This window comes from Periophthalmus magnuspinnatus, chromosome 2 (genome assembly GCF_009829125.3).
Source record: "Periophthalmus magnuspinnatus isolate fPerMag1 chromosome 2, fPerMag1.2.pri, whole genome shotgun sequence".
Lineage (NCBI taxonomy): Eukaryota > Metazoa > Chordata > Actinopteri > Gobiiformes > Gobiidae > Periophthalmus > Periophthalmus magnuspinnatus.
This window is the reverse complement of record NC_047127.1, coordinates 6,714,291-6,737,071: the sequence shown is the minus strand read 5'-3', so window position 1 is coordinate 6,737,071 and position 22,781 is coordinate 6,714,291. Positions and strand designations below refer to the sequence as shown.

General features: G+C 38.8%; 3 protein-coding genes across 3 annotated transcripts in view; 2 read left to right on the top strand and 1 right to left on the bottom strand.

The window, feature by feature from the left end:
- Positions 1–22,781, top strand: part of atg3 (autophagy related 3) — a 257,779-nt gene that overhangs the window by 192,141 nt on the left and 42,857 nt on the right. The window lies entirely within an intron of this gene.
- LOC117383387 (ubiquitin-protein ligase E3A) lies at positions 750–13,097 on the top strand. The gene is made up of 11 exons (XM_033980556.2): positions 750–1,065; positions 1,516–1,560; positions 2,334–2,629; positions 3,313–4,559; positions 5,957–6,101; positions 6,184–6,389; positions 7,367–7,531; positions 7,951–8,106; positions 8,182–8,255; positions 9,471–9,614; positions 10,145–13,097. The coding sequence occupies exons 1-11, from the start codon at positions 989–991 to the stop codon at positions 10,263–10,265; spliced, it is 2,676 nt and encodes an 891-aa protein (XP_033836447.1). The 5' UTR covers positions 750–988; the 3' UTR covers positions 10,266–13,097.
- LOC117384726 (cyclic nucleotide-gated channel cone photoreceptor subunit alpha-like) lies at positions 14,281–19,214 on the bottom strand. Its single transcript, XM_055227588.1, has 6 exons — positions 19,150–19,214; positions 17,882–17,938; positions 17,494–17,700; positions 17,299–17,400; positions 16,755–16,861; positions 14,281–15,887 (listed from the first exon to the last, which is right to left on the bottom strand). The coding sequence occupies exons 1-6, from the start codon at positions 19,206–19,208 to the stop codon at positions 14,524–14,526; spliced, it is 1,896 nt and encodes a 631-aa protein (XP_055083563.1). The 5' UTR covers positions 19,209–19,214; the 3' UTR covers positions 14,281–14,523.

Here is a 22,781-nt window from a genome sequence, read left to right as displayed (position 1 = left end):
TTTGAAGGATGTTTCACTGCAGCCGCCAGCCTGTGTGTGAATTTGCTCAAACGGTCAAGTCACTGCGCCACGAGGACGACCTCTCTGCACACTCTCGTCCAATCACAGAGCCCAGATTTTTTTTGATTGATGTACCTCTCCACCAATCATAGCGCGTATTACATTTATTAGAAGAGAAAGTAGTCAATCAGGGATAAAGAGGGTTTTTATGGATTATTATGGGCAAAATAAAATAATAAACAGCACAATCAAAAAAGAGTATTATCAAAGTGATGAAAATATAAAATGTACTGCAAACAATTTAATATAATTGTACACGTATTTACAGTTTTGGATGATTATGGTTCATAATAATAAGCAATATAATCCAGTATTTGTCACTGATTTTGTAAAGCAGTGTCAGTGTGGCAGAAATAACTTTATTTTGAATATTTTTACACCGTTTGTGGAGTATGCCATAATGGTACTTATTGTCTTTAACATTTAAGCAGTACTTTTTGACCAGTATATGAATTGCTTTTTTTTGTGATGCCAGTATAATTCAGCTTGTTTTTACTACTTATACTATAGGAATGCACCAATATCTCGCTTAAGACGAAAAAGATTGTATTCCTAATAAATAAATAAAAAAATAAAAAATAAAAAAAAGATGAAGAATACTTTAAATGTATTTTTGTAAAGTTGAGTATTGACTCCAGTCCAGTGAATCCGCTCCGGGCTTATAAACTACCAGACGTGGGGCTCCTGTCGTCTCCCGCGCTGCATTGTGGGACGTGGGCTGCTGCTGTAGTCAAGATGGCTGTACACCTGAGACGGGGCGAAGAGCCTGGTTTAGCACAAGGCCGCGAATGAAGTTTTTAACCGCCAACCCGCCGCGGATGATCCAAGCCCCCCGCTCTCCTGGAGTTTACCCGAGCAGCGACCGAAACGTGCACACGCAGCGACGGAGTCCTCCCCCCCAAAAAACAACACCAGAGGATAAAGTCGTATGAATTCCGACGAGAAGGAGGACTGTGAGTGTGCGCCACCACAGGCCCAGCTTAGCCCAGCGAGAGGAGACGCGAGGTGGGCAGCCGCGCAGGAAAGGCCGGGGATTCGGGGCCTCTGCGGAGAAAGGCTGCGGAGGGGAGCTAGCCGCATTTTAGCAGCCGGGGCTGTCATTGCTCTGTCATTTTAGTTAGCATTGACTTAATGCAACGTTATATGCTTACATGGAGCTGTGTTTAAGAATGTAGCTTAAAATTCATGTCTCTATTGATTCAAAACTATTTGTATTTTAGTACAAGAATGGGAGAACTAGCCAGTTGAGCGTCTGGGTGTCTACCTCTTGACATCATCTGCTGCAGCCTGATATGCCCTTGCTACATTGACTAGATTCAAGTGTATTTCTGCCTGTCTTTGGCGCATTCGAGGAAATAGTGATGCAATAAAATACTTTTAATTTAACATGGTCATTTACAAGTGTCTTCTTGGGGTTGTGGAAGTCCATTACATTGATTGTTTTTATGTTTGTAGAGAAAACGAGGAGTCTGAAAACGAAAACCCAGAAGCAAGCCGAATGTAAGTAGTACCATAAATGTTTTCATGTATCAAAGTCTCACTTCCTGTTTTGTTTACAACCAGAGTGCTTTATTGCCACTCAAATTAGGATATTATTATTAGGATATTAAGAGTTGTGTTGATAAACGTCTTGCATTTTAAATCTCAAATTTAAACAAAGTTTTATTTCCATGCAAGAGGATTTTATGAGCTACAATCTACGTGATCTCACTGTTGTCACTTTGTTGAAGTAAACCAAATAGTTGCGAAATGAGTATGTAGAACTATTACCATTGGGTATAATAAGTTGTTCTCATGAATTGAAGTCTGATTTATAACTGATAGAACTTTGAACTTTATCATTTGTATAATTGTATATTTGTATACACTCGCTTATTACATTATATAACTGTGTTCCAAGTTCTAACCTCTCCATCCAACTTAAGCAATGAGCATAAGAATCACAAAAACACGAATAAGTAGCAATACTATATAAGTGCGCAAACTGAGTAATTGTATTTTTAATGTTTCTGAATACATATTATAGTAAGACCGCTCCAAGCATTGTTAAATAAAGAAAAATGTAATAATGTGGAAACTATTCTCTAACCTCAATCTGATTTAACAAAAATCTGTTTGTAAGATGGTTAAGACGCTGGCAAAATCTGGATTTGGCTTTTAGGCCTAGAGTTAAAATCTGAGCACACATTAGCAGGATTGCGCAATTTCTTGATTGGCAACCCAAAAATCCAGTTGATAAATTCATATATTTTTTCTCCTATGTATGGTCATAGGAAGCGTGCAGCCGCCAAGCACCTCATAGAGCGCTACTACCACCAGTTAACGGAGGGCTGTGGGAATGAGTCGTGCTCAAACTCATGGTGCGCGTCCTCGCTGGGGTTCAGCCGCATGGACAACAACGCAGCGGCCGTCAAAGCTCTGGAGCTCTACAAGGTCAACGCAAAGCTGTGCGACCCCCACCCATCTAAAAAGGGCACTGCGTCCACATACCTGGAGACGCATGGCAACCAGGACGGCAACAGCAAGATGAACAACAAGGATAACCACTCGGTCAGGGACAACTTCAAAGGTGGGTGCCGTTATCAGAACACATAAATGTGTAAAGGCACTGGAGCTAATTTAACACTCATAGAGAGCATAGTTGCCACATCTAGCTTTGCATTTTTTTGTCTTTGAATGTCCCAAGGCTGCATCATTTCGACTTTATTCCAGAGCTATTTTTAAGAGGATTTTCTGTGAAGCAAGCTCAAACTTGCGTATAAATGCATATTAATGTTTCACTCTTGATGCAGATCGTTATGCTTTGTCCAACCCCACCACACATGCGTATCCAAATTTAAGACAAGCTGGGACTGGAAATGAAATGGACTACTAACAATGTAGAAATTTGTCTTAATTGTAAAGTAAAATGTATCATTTTCTGTCCCTTGCATTTCTGCATTGTTTCAATGATTGCATTTATGGAGGTGAGCACCACCCCTTCTCTGCTTTTTTGCATTTTGATAAAATCATTGTTCCCATTTAAACAATTGATAGTCCAACAGTCACAGTTCACAATGGAGTTCTTGCCATGCGATATATATAGATATATATATACACATACACACATTATTATACATAAAATTTGCATGGTTCAAATAATTGTACACCTTCACATCCTTGATCAGCAAGTGTGTCAAAATGTTTCTTGTATTTTCTTTATTTTTTAAATATAGCTCTTTTTTAATTGTCTTCATAAATTTTTGTGTTTAGAGATCACCTATCTGACTGAGGAGAAGGTCTATGAGATCCTGGACATCTGTGGTGAGAAGGAGGACTACTCTCCCCTTATCCGAGTCATTGGCCGGGTTTTCTCCAGTGCTGAGGGCCTGGTGCAGAGCTTCCGACGCTCCAAACCCCACACCAAGGAGGAGCTCAAGTCCCTCCAGGGCAAAGACGAGGACAAAGATGAAGATGAGAAGGAGGCGGCGGCGGCATGCTCTGCGGTGGCCATGGAGGAAGACTCTCCCTCTGCCTCCTCCTCCTCTTCATCGCGTCTAGGGGACGGAGAAGCACAGAAGCTGGGTCCGGACGAGGTCTCCGTGGACATCGAGGCGGTGCGGCGGATGTATGAGCGCTTGCTATCTAACGAAAAGATCGAGGCCGCCTTCCTCAATGCACTGGTCTACCTCTCGCCCAACGTGGAGTGCGACCTGACCTACCACAACGTCTACTCTCGAGACCCCAACTACCTGAACTTGTTTGTAATAGTCATGGAGAACAGCAACCTTCACAGCCCCGAATACCTGGAGATTGCATTGCCACAGTTTTGCAAAGCTATGAGCAAACTCCCACTAGCGGCGCAGGCCAAGCTAGCACGCCTCTGGTCCCACTACACTGCAGAGCAGATCCGGCGCATGGTGGAGACCTTTCAGCAGCTCATCACCTACAAAGTCATCAGCAATGAGTTCAACAGCCGCAACCTGGTGAACGACGACGACGCGGTGGTGGCGGCAACTAAGTGCTTGAAGATGGTGTACTATGCAAATGTGCTGGGCGGAGATCTGGACGTGGAGCATAACGAGGAAGAGGATGAAGAACCTATCCCGGAGTCGAGCGAGCTGACCTTACAAGAGCTGCTAGGGGAGGAGAGGAGGAACAAGAAGGGCCCTAGGGTAGACCCACTGGAGACGGAGCTAGGCATCCGCACTAACGACTGCAGACGACCGCTAGTGCCCTTTGAAGAGTTCATCAACGAGCCCCTGAACGAAGTGCTGGAGATGGACAAGGACTATACTTTCTTTAAGGTGGAGACGGAGAACAAATTCTCCTTCATGACGTGCCCCTTCATCCTCAACGCTGTTACCAAGAACCTGGGCCTGTACTACGACAACCGGATCCGCATGTACAGTGAGCGGCGGATCACAGTACTGTACAGTCTGGTGCAGGGCCAGCAGCTCAACCCATACCTGCGCCTCAAAGTGCGCCGAGATCACATCATCGACGACGCTCTGGTCCGGGTAAGGCACGCGCTTCCACTCACTTTTTCAAGTAAAATGGCTCTATATACAAAATTACACTTGCAATAGTTGCAGTGTTAACTATTGCACAATATCATCTGCAAACAACAAGAAATCCTGGGAGCTGTACAAAAAATAGTATATTGCATCGTTATTTTGGATATAAATTTGAATATTAAGTATATCTCAAGATAATTAAGACATATTTCTATACATCTATATAGTTAATTTATGTTTTGAGCAGTATTGAAACCTAAATCACTACGTGTATAGGCTGTTTTGGGTTTTTTTGAGGATTGTCATCTTATTGCTTGATTATCATGACTGTAAAAATATGATTCTTGTATTTTATTAAGTCGCTCAGTTGTAGTTTAGGTCATGCAAAATTTAGAGGGGTCCATATTGTACTATTTTCTGATTTATGTTTTAATGTTTCCTCATCAAAAACTGAAATTGCTCATCTCTACTGAACTAAAGGTGAAAAGTATCTGTTAACTTGAAAACTACTGCTTCATAAAATCACAAGGTGGAACAGAGCATTTTGAACTTTGGATATGTAGACAGACTAATAATAAAGGATTACTCAAACATGTGTGAATTAAACAAAACAACAAAACAAAACTCCAGGTATGTTTTTGAGGCGGCAACAACATTATAACATGACGAAAAGCTCACAAGAGTCAATTTTGCTCAATATAGGACCTTTTAATAATGATAATCTGAGTTTGATTTTGAAGTTTTAGAAATTTTTGTTCTTTTCTATTCTATTACAAAAGTTCTAACATTAAAGTTTGATATTCCTTCATCCCTATGTCAGAAATTAGCATCACAGGTGAGAAACTCTAATGCCAGTAAACTATAACGTGTGTGTTTATGCAGTTTAGAAGTATTAAAACTGCATACAGTTTCCAAATCATATACACTCAAAAGAACATTGAAAGCAGACCTCTTATGCAAAACCAACGTTTTAGAGAACAATCTTTAGCTGCTTATTTTTTCACCACCTCCGGTACACACCCACTGCTCTGTACTTAACTTCGTTCTCCAATTTTATTTTCTTAATATGTGACATGCATCGGAATCGGCAGTGTAGCTTAGCTATTTTGGTACAAATGGAAAAAAAACTGCAGCTCGCTACTGTAATCTGCAGCTGTCCATCGGAGGTGGCGACAGTGTGCATGTCTTTGTTATGACATTTACGCCGACGTCAGCTCTCATTGGGTGCCTCAGTTTGCTGATGTGGAAGTCAGCAGGCTTGTTTCTTTTAGATGAATATTACAATTTAAAATGTCCAAATTACAACATAATGATCTATGGGTGTCAGAGATTATAACTATATAGCAGACACAAACAATAGTAGTTTAGTTTAATTAAAATGGTATGTGTGTGGTGCATAGCTGGAGATGATTGCCATGGAGAATCCTGCAGACTTGAAGAAGCAACTGTACGTGGAGTTTGAAGGAGAACAAGGCGTAGACGAAGGAGGTGTCTCCAAAGAGTTCTTTCAGCTGGTGGTGGAGGAGATCTTCAACCCAGACATTGGTCAGACTACTTCACTACTACCACTACATCAATACAGTACTTGGTAGTTAATAGTAATAAAAATATGATATATATGTTTCAGGCATGTTCACGTACGAAGAGCGCACGAGGCTCTTCTGGTTCAACTCATCGTCGTTCGAGAATGAGGGCCAGTACACGTTGATCGGCATCGTGCTGGGCCTGGCCATCTACAACAACTGCATCCTGGACGTGCACTTCCCCATGGTGGTCTACAGGAAGCTCATGGGCAAGAAGGGCACCTTCAGGGACCTGGCCGACGCAAATCCAGTAAGATGATGTTTGAGTTCATGTCACTATTCTAAAATATCATATTAGACCAGCTGGCATAGCTGACACAAATCTGGTTAGGACATGTTTGGCTCCATGTTACTGTTCTAAAATATCAAATAAGAGCAATTTACATGACAGAGACAAATCAGGTAAGAAAAAGAAGACATGTTAGAGGTCATATCACTGTTCTGAAATATCATTCCAGCTGACATTTCTGACACAAATCTGGTTAGGACATGTTAAGCTCAATATTACTGTTCTAAAATATCAAACAAGACCAAATTACATGGCCCACACAAATCATGAAAGAAGACACGTTTAGGGCCATATCACTGTTCTAAAATATCATATTGGACCAACTGACATGGCTGACGCAAATGTGGTTAGGAGATACGTTTAGGATCACTGTTCCAAAATATAAAATAAGGCTAAAAACATGACCAATGCAAATCTGGTAAGAGCTGGAAGACATGTTTGAATTCATATCACTGTCCTAAAATATTATACAAATTAATATGAGAATGCAGTATCATCAAAATCAAAATTATTTCTACATATTATGAAACAAATTCTAACTAGATTGGTCATTTCATAAATTTTTGGAGAAGGCTTTGAGTTCCTCGCTTCAGGTTATTAGACTAAAATAAAAATACATGCTCTGTATGGTATTTGTCCTCAGTATTTAACCATTAATGGCTCTGATTCAGATAAATATATATTTGTGGTTTCATAAAAGTAGGAGAGCATGTGACATCGAATATATATTTTTCATGATTTAATTCAACATCATATATAATGAGAATGCATGTAGTGAATCCCAAAGCGAAATTGCATTGACAGTGACAGATTATATCATGATTACCAATATCTTGTGGGAGATTCTCAACGTGGCATTAGAAGTAGGACCAGTCTGTTGAACAGTTGGTTCGCAGTTAAATGAAAGACTGCTCATGAATTATACTGCGTGCTTGTAGGTTTTACACCAGAGTCTGAAGGAGCTGCTGGAGTACGAGGGCAGTGTGGAGGACGACATGATGATCACCTTTCAAATCTCTCAAACGGACCTTTTTGGGAACGCCCTCATGTACAACCTAAGGGAAAATGGGGACAAGATCCCTGTCACTAATGACAACAGAAAGGTGAGGAGGAGAGCTATTCAAATGTGTTTACTTGGTGTTACTTAATATATATCCAGTATAACAAGTTTGACACATACATACTTCATCTAAATTGGTTAAAATATTTCCTAGAATTTACTTTGAATAGCATTTTCTTTAGAACTTGAGGTTAATAAAGGTGCACTGTGTAACCTTTCTGGTAGGGGGACCGCCACCTGCTAGTCCCCCATTGAGATACTATTACTTTGCCTGAATGTTTAACAGTATGTCATTTAACTTGTCTAAAAACACTACAGGTGTTTTTATTGCTCAAAAATAGCTACTTAACCTGCGGCCTTACTGTGAGCAGGCTTGTCTCTCCACAGATCTGACCTGTAACTAGTTATCTACTAAGCCAAACAAAGAATGTGTCTTATCTTTTAGCTTTTTTTTCTTTGCAGGAGTTTGTGTCCCAGTACGCTGACTATATACTGAACAAAAGTGTAGAGAAACAGTTCAAAGCCTTCAGGAGAGGTTTCCATATGGTCACCAACGAATCACCGCTCAAGTACTTATTCAGACCGGAGGAGATCGAGCTGCTCATCTGTGGGAGCCGGGTAAGAATCCTGCTCAAACCTCAACCAAAGTGTCTTCATTTTGTCCTCATCTGTTCACTGGTTTCGTCTCTGCAGAACCTCGACTTTCTAGCACTTGAAGAAACAACAGAATACGACGGTGGTTATAATAAAGATTCAAGGATTATTAAGTAAGTCCCAAAAATAACACAGAGAAAATAGTTTATTTTATTAATATCTGCACTTTGATATAAATATATACATATATATGGTGTATGGATTACTAGTCTTATGGGTGCAGATTTTTTTTTATATGGGATGTGTTTATAATTGTCTCAGTTACTGCAGAGTTTGTGGGTGAAACATTTTTACATGCGAGTCTTAAACAGAGAGATGCATTGTTCTGGTGGTAGTCATCTGCAGTGCACTGAGATATGTCTTCGCTGTTTATTTTTATTTCTACAGGGAGAACCCAATGAGAGCACTCGGACTCTTTCATGAGCACCATGATTAAAATACAGAAAAAACAAACAAAACAAATGTCTACATAAGCCTATTTAAAACATTAAAAACAGGTGCAGGTGTGATTATAAAAGTTTATCACCACATTATTAACATGCATTATTGGCGCCAGTATTTTGGGAAATAAAGCTTTTGGTGATTTTTCTTCCCAATTTCAGTTCTAGTGCAGCCAGTTTTTAGACGTAGAAAATAAGATCTTGCATTAAAGGTTCCTGGATCAAAGTTCAACTAGCAAGTGAGATATTCAGTGTTGTTCTCTTCTAACAAACTACTTTTTCATAGAGTGTATAGTTATCGGTTTTAAATTCAATTCATGAAAGTTTTTAGCTAAAGGTTTCAAAGTAGTGGCTGAAAACTGCATGTATATTATATATCCATAATCCAGTACAGAATGAAGGGTTTCTTGAGCAGTTTTTCTGTAATTCAATAGGATACAAGATTTATTTCTATAATAAAAATCAAAATTTTGTTACATAATTCTGAGATATATATTTTAAAGTTTTCGTCAAGCCAAAACCCAAGATATTTATAGGTGGTGACTCTTAGTCAGTGTACCATTTAGTATATTAAGATTTGTAGCATGGACCGGTATGTTTGTTTGTTTTAATTGCATTCAATGATAATTTAAGATTTTTGAGAGAATTTTGGATTTCATTAAAATCTTAGAGCAGTTTTAAAATCACCCGAAAAACTGTATAGAACTGGACTATAGTGGAATGTGGGATTGTACAGCAAAACTGGCAAAGAATTACTGTAAAAAGTATTTCATCCCCCAAAATTCATGGCACTGATTTGTCTTCAAGTGTGGATCCAGAAACGACGCGATGTAAGAAAAGTTTTCGGGTACCACTGCAGACAGTTAACTTGTGTTTCCATGACTACAGGGAGTTCTGGGAAACGCTGCACTCGTTTGGTGAGGAGCAGAAGCGCCTGTTCCTGCAGTTCACCACTGGCACAGACCGGGCCCCTGTGGGAGGCCTGGGCAAACTCAAAATGATCATCGCCAAGAACGGCCCCGACACAGACAGGTCAGAGCACAGCACTGAAAAACTCAAAAAATAAACAAGACCTGTCATTATAGAGTTTCACCCAAAATGGTAATCAAGTGTTGAGTGTGACTGCGATAAGACAGCAACACAGTGTACTTTCTTTTTTTTTTATTGGATGAGTTTAAAAAAGTATTTGTCATAGAAACTTAAATGTGGCACGCACATTCTCCACATCATACTGAACAAAAAAATCCAATGAGGACACAAGTCTATCTCAAATTGTGTCTCACTGCAGTTAAATGAGTACTAATGTATATACTCTGACACTGGGGGGAGGGGTGGTGTAGGTGGGAAAAAGGCAGAAGGATGATAGGCAGGCTCTTTGCGGTGGTATGTAAAACTATAGGGTGTTACCTTTACAAAGACCCCAAACTTGTGCATTTACTACTGAGGGTTCAATAATAGTGATTATTTTAATTTGGAGAGGTCAGAACAAAGGCAATTTCACCAAAATGACCCGGAATGCTAAGGGGTTCATTAAAAATAAAATGTTGTTTGTGTTTGTGCAGGTTACCTACGTCCCACACCTGCTTCAACGTGCTCTTGCTGCCTGAGTACAGCAGCAAAGAGAAGCTGAGGGAGAGACTGCTGAAAGCCATTACCTATGCCAAAGGGTTTGGTATGCTCTGAGCCCCGCCCCCTGCCCCACTCCTACAACTACACCTGCCCCGCCCACAACATGAGAACCTCTGGCCCCGCCCTCAGCCCTTTACCAGCCACAGAGCGACCAATGGGAGTGCAGCAGAAGGTGCCTGTCCCCTTCAGCGGTGTGAAGCACAGATCCAAGGCGCGCTCCCACACTCTGAATGTGCCGCGCCGCTGCTCTATACAGCGTCATTACAGGATTATTTATTAGCCGTGTTTCTGTCTCTGTTCGGGTACACTGTGGAGAGAGTGGAGTGTCAATGTGAGCACGCATTACCATCTCACTACGTAGCCCCTTCTACGGTGGCCAGGAGGTGCCACAAAATACGCCCTAGTAGCTATTATCCAGCTAATGTCAAAACAAATATAGTAGTACATGTGAAACTTAAGTCTACGCTAAAGTTGTCTGCCCATACAAATCCAGATTACAATGTTGCTTTTTATTTTATTAGAACTGGACAAAATCTGTTGTATTACCCCAAACTGAAGCCAGAAGGCAGGTTTTCCTTAAATGTTATAAGACTAGCCCTTCCAAACTTAGTAGGTCTTGAAAAGCTTTTATATAGAGGCAAAGCATAATTTTTGTCACATTGACAACCATAAGCTGGGCAGAGACATTGTTGCAATACAGTTATTGCAGTTAGTGATTTGGGATAAGTGATGCAGTTGGACTGTATTAATGGGCATTTCATTAAAAAGCCAACAAGCAATTAAAAATATAACTGTCAAAATACATAATATGTTCTATGCTTGTTTTGTTTGTTTGTTTTTGTTTCTGTAAGTTAAAGCTGCACTATAACTTTTCTGGTGGAGGGTCCACCACCGGCTTGTCTCAATTGATGGGTTATTGCTTTGCCTGGAATGTTCCACAGTGTGGCATTAAACCTAATTTATCTTGCATTTATTCAATTACAGGTCTTTTCTATTGTTTGAAATGCCTTGAAAGAATTCTTACTGTAAGCAGGCTCTCCTCTCCAGACTTGTAACTTGGCCTGGTGTCGTGACCTGTTTGTCTCCATGGAGATAAGTTTTTAATGCCGTACTATAGAACATTCCATGTTCAAAGCTATTGCATCTCCACGGAGACGAGCAGGGGGCAGACACTACACCAGAAAGGTTACGCAGTACACCTTTTAAGTTGCATCAAAGACTGCTCAGTCTGTCAAAAGTAGATATTTGAAGCACTTCTTGGCCACTGTAGACCTCGAGTTGTTTAGAATCTTTTGTTTACCATTTTGCACCATTTATTTGTTTTTAGTGAACTCCTCAGTCAGTTCTTGAATGGCTGTCTTTGTTTCGGGGGAGGAGACTCAATCTGAGCTGTGTAAAGTGCACTTAGACATTTCTTTCCGAATGTTTTTTGGTCACAGGTTGCCGCGATTGTCGCAAAGCATTTGATGTCTTCCTGTGTTCTTCTGGATTAAAGACCAGTATTGCTGTTAGACGGAACAACCAAACTATTATAGACCTAAGTGGTTTGTGTGTAGACAGTTCTCCAAGTGCCAACCACTAGAGTGAGGAGGTCCATTTTGAGGTACAAGTAGTAGTAATGGTCGTTCCAGTTTGGAGAAGCAGATGGGAGCCGGATTTTGTTATCAATATGGTAATAAAATATTCCATTAAATGAATTATTTGGATTCTAAAATATTTACTGAAAAAAAGTGATGGCTATTTTAAAAAAGCAAACGATAACCTAGCATGTTTTGTATGGCAACACATTGTGCCATAAACTACACTTCTATGACAACTATTGTGTATCAAAAAAACGTAAATGTTTCAACTCAGCTTTTGGCTCTTTTTTTTTTTCAAACTTTTTCTTCAAACTCAGTTACCTTAGAAATTGTAGAAACCATAGAAATTTGCAGAACAGAAACACATTATGGTTGAGGAGTGACAAAATTACAAGCAAATACGTGTTTTGGTTGTGAACGTCCTCAAACGTCTCAAGTGTGTAATGACTTTACTGGTAAATGACTACAGTTAGCGATTTACTGTAATTCAAATGTGGGTTAGTCCTAGAGATGCAGCTTGTTGTACAATGTAAAAATACAGTTTTACGGTATATCCATTTTACAGATTTTGGGGGTAACATGACTACAGCAAATATTATGTAAACCTCTTCTTATTCTATTACAACAATCTAATCAAATTTATAAAGTTTTTTTTTTTTCTCTTTTAAATCGTTACCAGTTCAGTTTTGGCCTGATTTTTTATATTTTTTTACTTAAATTAATATAATTTCTGTCATGCCTGGTTAGTTTTACATGAATAACAATAGAATAGGTGTACCTAATAATTGGTGAGCGAAAGGGGGTTCCAACCATGCCACTAATTCACACCACAGATCCCTGAGCCATTCTTTCTGTATCAATGCACTTATTTTGTCATGATTTGTATTTCTGTTCGGCTGGGGTAACATTTTGTCATTATTTGTCGGGTTGCTTATTTAAACGTTATGATTTGACACGGCACGGATTGCGCTCGGACACTGGATCATAAATGGCGCCAGTTGTGCGTTGCGTTCGTTAGTGGAGTTAACATGTGGCTAGCATACTCCATAACTCCCAACAAGCCAGGTTCAAGGTTTCCAGTTTTCTTTTGCATTACGTTGTACCTCGGTTCTAATTATTTTGGACGCTCGAGATGCTGCACACACCTTGGACATGTGAACGGACTCTAGAGCCTAGTGAAGGTCAAAGTTGAACCTGGCAAAGGGAAGCAGTTGATTGGTTGGTTTGACTTCTTGAACAGTGGTGGACGGCGCTAAGTATTCAGTGTTGTGAAAACATGCTCAATAAAGATGACTGCTTTTTCCAATGTGTTGGGTTTGTCATTTTTTTACTGTTTAAATGAAATCAAAACAGTAGAAGTCTATGATCCCCTTCTGATCTGAACCAGGATCTGTTAGAAATGGATCTTAAGTTTTACTCCACTGCCCACTGCTCATAATGGTCTGTTTGTGTTTTGCCGCCCCAGATAGAAGTATGGATCAAATACAAAGAAAAACTGAAGCATTAAAGCTATTTGTACAGAGATGGCAGATCTGAAACCTGCCACCCCCCCCCTTCCATTACCTTGCCTTTTGCAACATTCAGATAAACCGTAAATACTACTTAATACTACGCGAGTGGAAGTTGCGCATAAATGTCGCATGAAGTCATTTGCTCAGGTCGGAGGAATGAGAATTTTGGAAGCAGATACATGAGATGTAATGTGAGGGATGTTGATTGGTGGAAGCCAAAATAGAGTTCACAACAAATAAATCGCAAAATATTTTGTATCAGCTTTAACTTCTGCAGGCAATAGTTTCTGCTCAAAACATTATGTCACAAACAGATTCAGAAAGTGTTCTCAGCATCAGGCCAAAAGCACATTCATTAATGCACACAGGTCAGGAGAACGAGCACTGTCCTAGGAGGACTCTCTCATCCCAACAGCCCGACATGCAAACAAATGTGGCATCAGCTCAGACTCACCTGTGCTTCTTCTGCCAGACCAAAGCTGGCACACTGTCAGAGAGAAGTAAAGTAGATATTATCTAAGAAGTGTAATTACAAATAGTAGTTTTAAAGTCTGTCTTCGCTTATGATAAAGCATAATGCGGGCTGAACACCAGGCAATTCAATTCTCTTTCAGTTGCTTTCAGTTTTAGCATCAGACATTTCAAACTACTCTATAGAGAGCTGCAAGATCAAGATTAAGAGGAATGTTTTTCAAATGTCTGCCCTCTATCAAAACAAATCTCCATTCTCCTTTGTACTTTTTTAGTAAGTATAGAGACTGCAAAAGTCCAAAATAACTGATAATTGAATGACACATTTGATGATGTGATATTGGGACAATGCCAATTTTGTTACACCCAAAAGAAACACAATATGACAAAACAGTAACATTTTAATAGTCTATTGTACAAATGTCCTTTGTCCCAGCAGCGCATTTGACTACCACTTATTTTGGGTGCACTCCGCTTGAGGCCCATAGTAGCTGTGTTTTTGTCCCCATGAGAAATATAAATATCTCTATAACACAATGTTGAATGTATTGCATTTATTCTCAATGGCAATAAACTTTGGGTGAAATTAGTTAGCTAGCTCTATTTAATCCGTGATAGAACTAAGTCTTCTCTCTGATGTAGAATAACACAATCCCAATTTCCATTGTATTAAATTAAATAGTTTTCAATCTCTGCCTGAATGTCACTTTTGAACCGTCCTTGCACTGTCCTCCCTCCTCTCCAAGTTTGTTAATACTCTTGATCTGAGCGCAGTGTGCGGACCTGGTTGCTCATGTTGGTTAGCCTTTGCTTGAGTTTCCTCTGCGATGACTCATACTGAGCCATTAACTTCTTCAGCTTGAGCATCATGATGTCCACGCTGGCCTCCATCTGGTTCACCTTGTCCTCCAGGTCTTTAGCATCTGTGGCTGAGACCAGGGCCTCGTCGATCAGGTTATCCTTCATCAGAATGGCCCTCCCTTTGTCCTCGAGCGCGTATTTAGCATCCGGATACTCAATTAGCGCATCCATGAGATCTTCCTTGGACAGCGCAAACAAGTCAGAATACCCAACGCTACGGATATTGGCAGTTCTCCTATTTCCCGCTTTACTCCCTTTGATTCCGAGGATGCTAATCTCTCCGAAGTATGCCCCGTCGCTAAGTACAACGAATTGCGTAACACCATCATCCGCTACAACAGCTAGCTTTCCTTCTTTTATAATATACATTTCTCTTCCGATGTCCCCCTTTTTACAAATGTAGTCACCCGGGCTAAAAACTTGAGGTTGAAGTTTGAGAACCAACTCTACTAGCAACCCAGCTTCGCAATCTTGAAAAATGCGCACTTTTCGTAGTGTTTCGAGATGGACGTTAATGGCAATTTCAGCCTTCAATTTGTCTGGAAGATTTTTCAAGACTTGCTTTTCATCGCAGGTTTTCTCCTCGGTCCACAAATAGTCGAACCACTTCACAACTCGATGCTCTAACTCTTTGGAAACTTTACGGAATTGCATGTACTGCTTTATAGAGTCAATTTTCGCTTGGAATTCCACTCGCGCTGCACTCATGTTGGAGATCATGGCACCGACGTTACCGACAATCGTAGCAAAAATGAGAACACCGGTTAAAAAGTCACACACGACAAAGAAATATTCAATGTCCCGGACCGGAGGGGGAGTTTCACCGATCGTGGTTAGCGTTAGTGTCGACCAGTAGAAGCAATAGATGTACTGTCTAGCTAGGCGTCCATATTCTGGGTTTTTCTCGGCTGTCGGATAGACCCAAGTGTCCGAGCCAAATCCTAGTACTTTAGAGACAGCGAAATAGAGGCAACCGTTCCAGTGGATAATGATGATGATGTAGCCTACGAGGTTAGCGATTCGGAAGATGTTGGGGAAGTTGGTTCTGGTTTCAGTGCGGTCAAAAAACTCAAAGAGGCGGGAGAGGCGGAACAGCCGGTTGAACCTCCACTCGGGGTTGTTCACTCCCAGGTAGAAGAAGACTATGTCTGTGGGGATGATGGAGATGACGTCCAGTTTGAACTGACGAGTCTTGATGTACTTCTCCTTTAAGATCTTGGGGTCCTTCACAAGCAAGCCCTGCTCCAGAAAACCTAAAAAACACAAGAGCAAAGGGTATAAACATGTACGAGATTGAATTGTAAATGAGAATGACCTTTATGTAATTGGTCAGGTTGTTCGGGCACGTTTCTAGCTTTTGGGAAACCTTGTGCAAGATTGCGATGCCCTTAGTTAACCGAAATTGCCAAAACTCCAATGCCATACAATATGTTTTTTATTTATCTTTTTATAACATGAATGTAAACACCGTAGAAGGTTTGTTTATTATTCTTTCATTTATTTGTTGAAAAAGTACTTCACCATTTTTGTAAATTGCCAAATTAAAATAAATCCTAAGCACATAAACATCCTATAAAAAAGAGCCAGTTCCTGATCTCAAACCAAAGTCAGGAACATGTTTTAGTTTGAACTTTTAGCTCCGCCCACTTAGTCCTTTCTGCCGCTGTGATATTGCACTATGACACAGAAACAACTGACTGGGATAGTTTCATACAGATGTTTCCTTTCAGTTGTCCAATTGCTGCCTATTATTTGCTTTTTGGTCTCAGTAACTATGTGTTTAGTAACAATATGCCTGATTGGATGAACAAAGGTTAGGAGGAGGTTGTTAGGAGCTTCTGTATTAATTATTACCTCAAAATCCTATGTTAAAATAAACAGATTACATTTTACAGTCAGTTTTTTTCTTATGTAGCAGTGTACCATAAAATGCATGATGTTATAGATCATTTATTTTAACAGCCCCTTAAATGCCTGTAATACACTATACTAAGGTGAGACTAAGCATTTAGAGATTTGTCCTTTTGGGGCCCCCTAGTGGCTGGTGGGGACCTGTGCATTTGCACATTCTTCCTATGCCTGGAAATGCCCATTGTAAACTAAGCTCACTAGATACTCACCAGTCCTGAGTCTGACAAAAGTATCAATGTAGTAGATCAGGTCTGATATGTAGTCAAACACCATCCACATGGTGGTGTTCTGCCGCTGGAGCTCATTAAAGCAAGCCCTAAAAAGTGAGGGAATTATTATTAGTATTCATGTGTAATTATCTGATATTGTACAGATTATTCTATTATAGATTTGCCAAAGGTCTGACGAGACTAGGTTTAGTAACAATAGTTTTTCATGTCAGTTGCAATGAAAGTCTAAAAGGATCATGGTATATGTAGTTGATGTACTTACATGGACAACAAAATCTGATTGTAATGTGATTTCTGGACCTTTAAGATGATGTAAATGAAATGCAAACCACAAAATTGAATGCAAGTGTCCATAATCAGTCCATTTGTTTGTTTCTAACTAAAAACTAAACATGACATGTTGTATTTTGGGTCTGATATGTGTGTTAAAATAAAAAAATAAAAAAAATTGTAAGACAATATTACAACATTTTCTGATCTATATTATAATGTGTATAATAATCTGTCATCAAACTGGTGATACCTTGCCACCAGCAACATGAGGTTGTAGAAGACAGGGATCGCGATGGTGACCAACCAGTAATAGTACATGTCTGTGGCAGGGTCCATGATCCACACCTCCTTCCTATCAACACAAACAGTACCAAATCAACAAAAGAAATATCAAGCAAATTTCATTTTGGTAAAAACAATACGTCCAGATCATAAATGTACTCACGGTTCCTCTTTCTTCTCATCTTTTTTCTTGTCATCTTTCTTGTCATCTTTTTTGTCATCCTTTTTCTCATCTTTCTTCTCATCTTTCTTCTCATCTTTTTTCTCATCTTTCTTTTCATCTTTCTTCTCATCTTTTTTCTCATCTTTCTTTTCATCCTTCTTTTCATCCTTCTCATTTTTTTTGTCATCCTTTTTCTCTTCTTTTTTGCTGGAAATATCAAATCAATGTTGACAATTACTTCCTATGCATGCAGTAATACTTTTCAACAGCAAGAGGGAGCTCTAAGCTGAATATGTCTGCTGTCTTTAACTACAGTACAGTACCCATCTACACACACAAATAAGGTAAAGTAAATGTACTGAAATATTTGGGGAAAGGGAAATCTTACCCGTCATTGTTGTTGGAACAGTTTGTGTTTTGTGAGCCTAAAGGCCATGGAGATATACTGAAACAAAAAAAAAGTTAGCTTAATGATGACACTCTTTGGATATATTTTTCAATATTGATATAACAGGATTGGTTATGCTGAATCTCGGTTGCTCTTTTATGGCTTTTTGACGGTGGTCATCCATGGACCTAACTACTTTTACTAATACTATGACCAACATAATAAGGGCATTAATATGGATGTAATTGTTGTTACTGCTCCACCTTTACAGTCCTATTACACAGTAAACACTAAATGGCATGAAATTTAGATACACTCTTTCACTCAGCCCTTTGTTTCATAACAGGTGATGAATTAAAAACCCATCATTGTACACTCTATGAAAAAGTAAGTTGGCCATCGCTATTTGTCAGAAGAGAACAACACCGTATAAAATGTATTGATAAGGAGATACTTCATAGACTGTCAGAATATCTCACATACATGTTGAACAGTGATACAGGAACATTTAATAATAATAATTAATAATAAATCGCATGATTGCATAATTCTAAGGACTGGCCACACCAGAAGTGAGATGGGAAAAAAAAGATCTTGACCGTTTTACTTCCCAAAGGAAGAGTAGATTTCAAGGGCATGCGAAATTGGATACTTTGGTGCTATAAATGCAATTTAGTAATCTGGTAACAAACTTGTACCTGTTTTTAAATGTTTTAAATGGACTTTTGTACCTATTTGTTTTGTTTATTTTTGTTTGTATTTTTCTGTATTTGAACAGGGCACCTATGAAAAGGAGTGTGTGAGTACTCTTATTTGGCTCTACCTATATAAATAAAGATAAATAAAATAAAAATGAGCTGCTATACCTGGCCTAACACTATGCAATTATACTATTATTATATACAATTTGAGGCCATGCCATTTTGTCAGTGCCCACTCTGAGCTATCAGGTACCACAAAGAGGCAGCGGTGAGCAAATTGTGGTTTTTGTCCTTAGGCAAGACATTTCACTCACTTTGCCTAGTATGAGTGCAGTATGGGGGATGAATGCTGTTGGTGGTCAGAGGGGCTGATGGTGCAAATTGGCAGCCTCGCTTCCATCAATGTGCCCTAGGGCAGCTGTGGCTACAATAGTAACTTACCACCGAGTAAGGAGTAAATGAGTAATGCATAAAATTGTAAAATAACTTGATACTTAAATTGTTTTACAGAATATAGCAAGGGTTATTGTGATAAAATATTCCCTTTGTATTATGATCTTAACTCACCTGGCCCTGTTCCTCATGGTGAGTCCAGCTGTGGGACCTTGTGGATGTGAGGGGATCATTCTGCTTCTCTGAGATGTACTGTATAAAGAAAACAACTGTCATTTCAATGGCTTAGGGGCAGACACAGCACTGAGATTATTAAATAAATACAAATTCCCTCAAAGTACTACAGAAAGTGCCAGTATGCAGGGAAATGCAGTGGAACTGTGCAGAACAAATACAGTAACAGTCAGAATAATGAAATCTGACTACAATGATGAACAGTTAAAGTAAAAGAATAACCTAGCTATAAACTGTAAATAGGCCCAGTCTGTACTTTGCCAATTCTGATTCTGTACCACTACAAAACTCCACACACCATGGGAGTCTTAAAGCGTAAAACTGTCTAATTAATAGTTAAATAAAGATACATTTACATTTTTACAAAGATTCAACCAACCAAATAAAGCACTGTTTTAAAATTCTCTCACTTTGTTCCAGATTAGCATGTCTCCCCTTTTAGCTCTGTTCACACCAATCCCTCAGATTACAGCCGCTAAAATTACCCTGCAGATTCGCTTCAGGTTTCGGCCATGTTTTTTCATTATTAACACAATAACAGAACAGCTCAAAATAATAAAAATCGTAGTTTACCTTTAATAGTTCCAGAAAAAAAATCAAATTGAAAAGTTTTTAAAATCCTTAGAGGAGATCATCTTCTTGACTTGAAAATCCAACCACAGGTTATTTTATTTCCCATACCAATAAATAAGTATCGAAAGTGTGTGAAGAATTGAAGCGCGTAGCCTGATGCGTTGATTGATTTGTTATGGCTTCGTTCTGTTAAAATAGGCCCCGCCCCCTAGAGAGACAGACACAGAGGGGAGGGGCTCTAATTGAAAGGTAAATAAAGTTAATTTTATTATGTTACGTTTTTGCAATGTTAAATAAAAGTAGTTAAAACATATGTGTGGACTGTCACGAACTGGGTAATATTAGCAAGCACCTCAATGTAACTTTATATCTTAATTTACAATCAAAGTCTCCATCCTAATGTATTATATTTCCGTATTTCACATAATCTACAGGGAATGGAGTAATACCTAACTATATTATTTAAGTTTGTTTGCTTTTTTTAAATTTTGTGCATGTATATTCTAGTTTTGATCCCTTCCACTTGAAGTCAATCCTCTTTAAGGTTTAAGCAAGGCACCTGGTCTAGCAAGACTCAGATCAGATCAATGGCTTCCCTCATCCAGCCAATCTGTGAACTCAAGGGAGCACCCATCAGCCCCCATCAGAGAGGTGTGACTCCTGACGGTGCAGAACACTGTTGGAGAGGGGAGAAATTATTTTGTATGTGGTGTTTTGAGAATGTGTACTCGGTTTGAGACAGTCAGGGTTAGGTCGTGTAAATGGGATTAGTGGTAATGCTCTTATGCTTTTTGGTGAGTGAGTGGATGTGCTTTGACTGATAGCATGTACTAATCATGTCTAGCGGCTCAACATCAAACTGTATTCATGATAATTTGCTGTTGTTTTTTTTACTGTTCTTTACGTAGTTATGAGGTCCTTAGGTTTGGTGATAAAATCTCTCCATTTTACACCCGTGCCTACCGTTAAACTCTAAGCTTTCTTTATTTTTTTGTGAAGACAGACATTGTTTTGTTTGTTTGGGCGACAGTAGCTCAGGTAGATTGTTTGTCCACTGATCCAAAGGTTAGTGATTTGAATCCTGCTCTCGACATAAACATCATTGGTTGAGCAGTCAGATCCACTGACCTGCAGGTTGGTGGTGCGATTCCAGTTGTCAGTTTGTCCTTGGGCAAGACACTTAACTCACCTTGCCCCCAGGGTCTGCGTACACTGATGTTTGAATGTGTGTGTGAATAGGTGAGTGGTTCCTTAAAGCGCTTTGAGTGCCTTGAAGGTTGAAAAGCTCTATATATAAAATGTGACCATACAAGGTAATAATGCAGTCAAGATGAAAAATTCCACCCTGTCGAAATATAGCAAACACAAACTAAATCTAATAATAACTAAATTGAACATTAATACGAATAAATAAAAAAACTATAGAAACTATAAGAATAGTATAACTATAGAAGTGACACTGTAAAATATATAAATATATATCTATATCTATATATCTATATATCTATATATATATATATATATATATATATATATATATATATATATATATATATATATATATATATATATATATATATATATATATATATATATATATATATACTATAAATATATATATATGTGTGTGTGGGGGGGGTGTGTGTGTGTGTGTGTATGAAAAATATATGTGTAGAGTATACACTTGTGTATGTATGAAGTGTGAGTGTGTAAAACAAGAAGAAAAGCAACCAAATGACAGTCAAAATAAGGCTCTCCACAGATCTGACCTGTAACTTGGTCTTGGCCTGGCAACACCACCTGCTTGTCTTCAATGCCATACAGGCAAATATTCTAGTCAAAGCGATAACATCTCCATAGAGACAGGCAGGAGGCAAACCTTCCAGGAAAAAAATTACATAGTTTATCTTTAAATTTTCCCTCGGGCCTGTCCCACGGATGGATGTCAGTCAGGGGATGTGTGCTCCTGTGAAGATAATTGGGAGGATGCTGTGCACTCAGCATGTTGTGTGTGGTGTCCAAGGTGATGTTTATCTGAACTGACACTGGTTTTAAGTCATATGACCTTATTGAACTAAGGTATGGAAATTACATTTTGTTTTCATTAGAAATCAGATATTTGAAATTGGAATTTTTGGAGCTTTATGTTTCTAAAGTTTTATTCAAGCCTTTTTTTCAAGCAGTATGTTGTATAATGTGTATTGGGAGAATGTATGTTACATTTAAGGATGACAACACTATTCAGTTCACCAGCCATTGTGTTTACTCAGGGGACAATATAATCATATTAGCAAAACTTTTTATTTTATAGTTTGTCTGATTCAATTGTAAAACATGAATCAGACCATACAGCTAACTCCACACTACTGCTTAACAAATTAATTAAATTAAAAAAGTATATTTTGTTGTTGTTTTGTTATATTTTAGAAATGTATTTTGTGCTTTAGTGTGTTCTTGTTCTGTTTTTCTTTTTATGTATGACCTATATTTTCTATTACTAGCTGCTATATTTGAAATGTATGTATTATTTTTGTTGCAGAATGACATCAATACTATGTGTGTGTGTGTTTACATTTTCTTTTTATTGAATTATTTTCTTTTTACAGTTATTACATAAAATATAGTCTATTTTGATTGAACATTATCGAGAGTGTAATGATGAGCATAAATTGCAAGACAATGTTATGATTATTGATTAGCTGATTAAACTTGACTCCCCTACAATCAATCCTGCCACCTCTTTATGTCACTGACCTTAGACTGTCCTGTACCAGCATCTCTTCTCTCTTTGTCCTGAAGTTAGAAACAAAAAAATCAAATTATACTGAGAAGGCAGTGACTCCAACGAGGACAGATCATCATCAGACCATGTCCCAAACTCACTCCACTTTGGTGCTGGAGATGCTCCCTCTGCAGGCACAGCAATGAACACTGGCATTGTACATTTCTTCAGTTTCATCAGTCAAAAGAGCTGTTCTTTTCTTCAGCTAAAACATAAT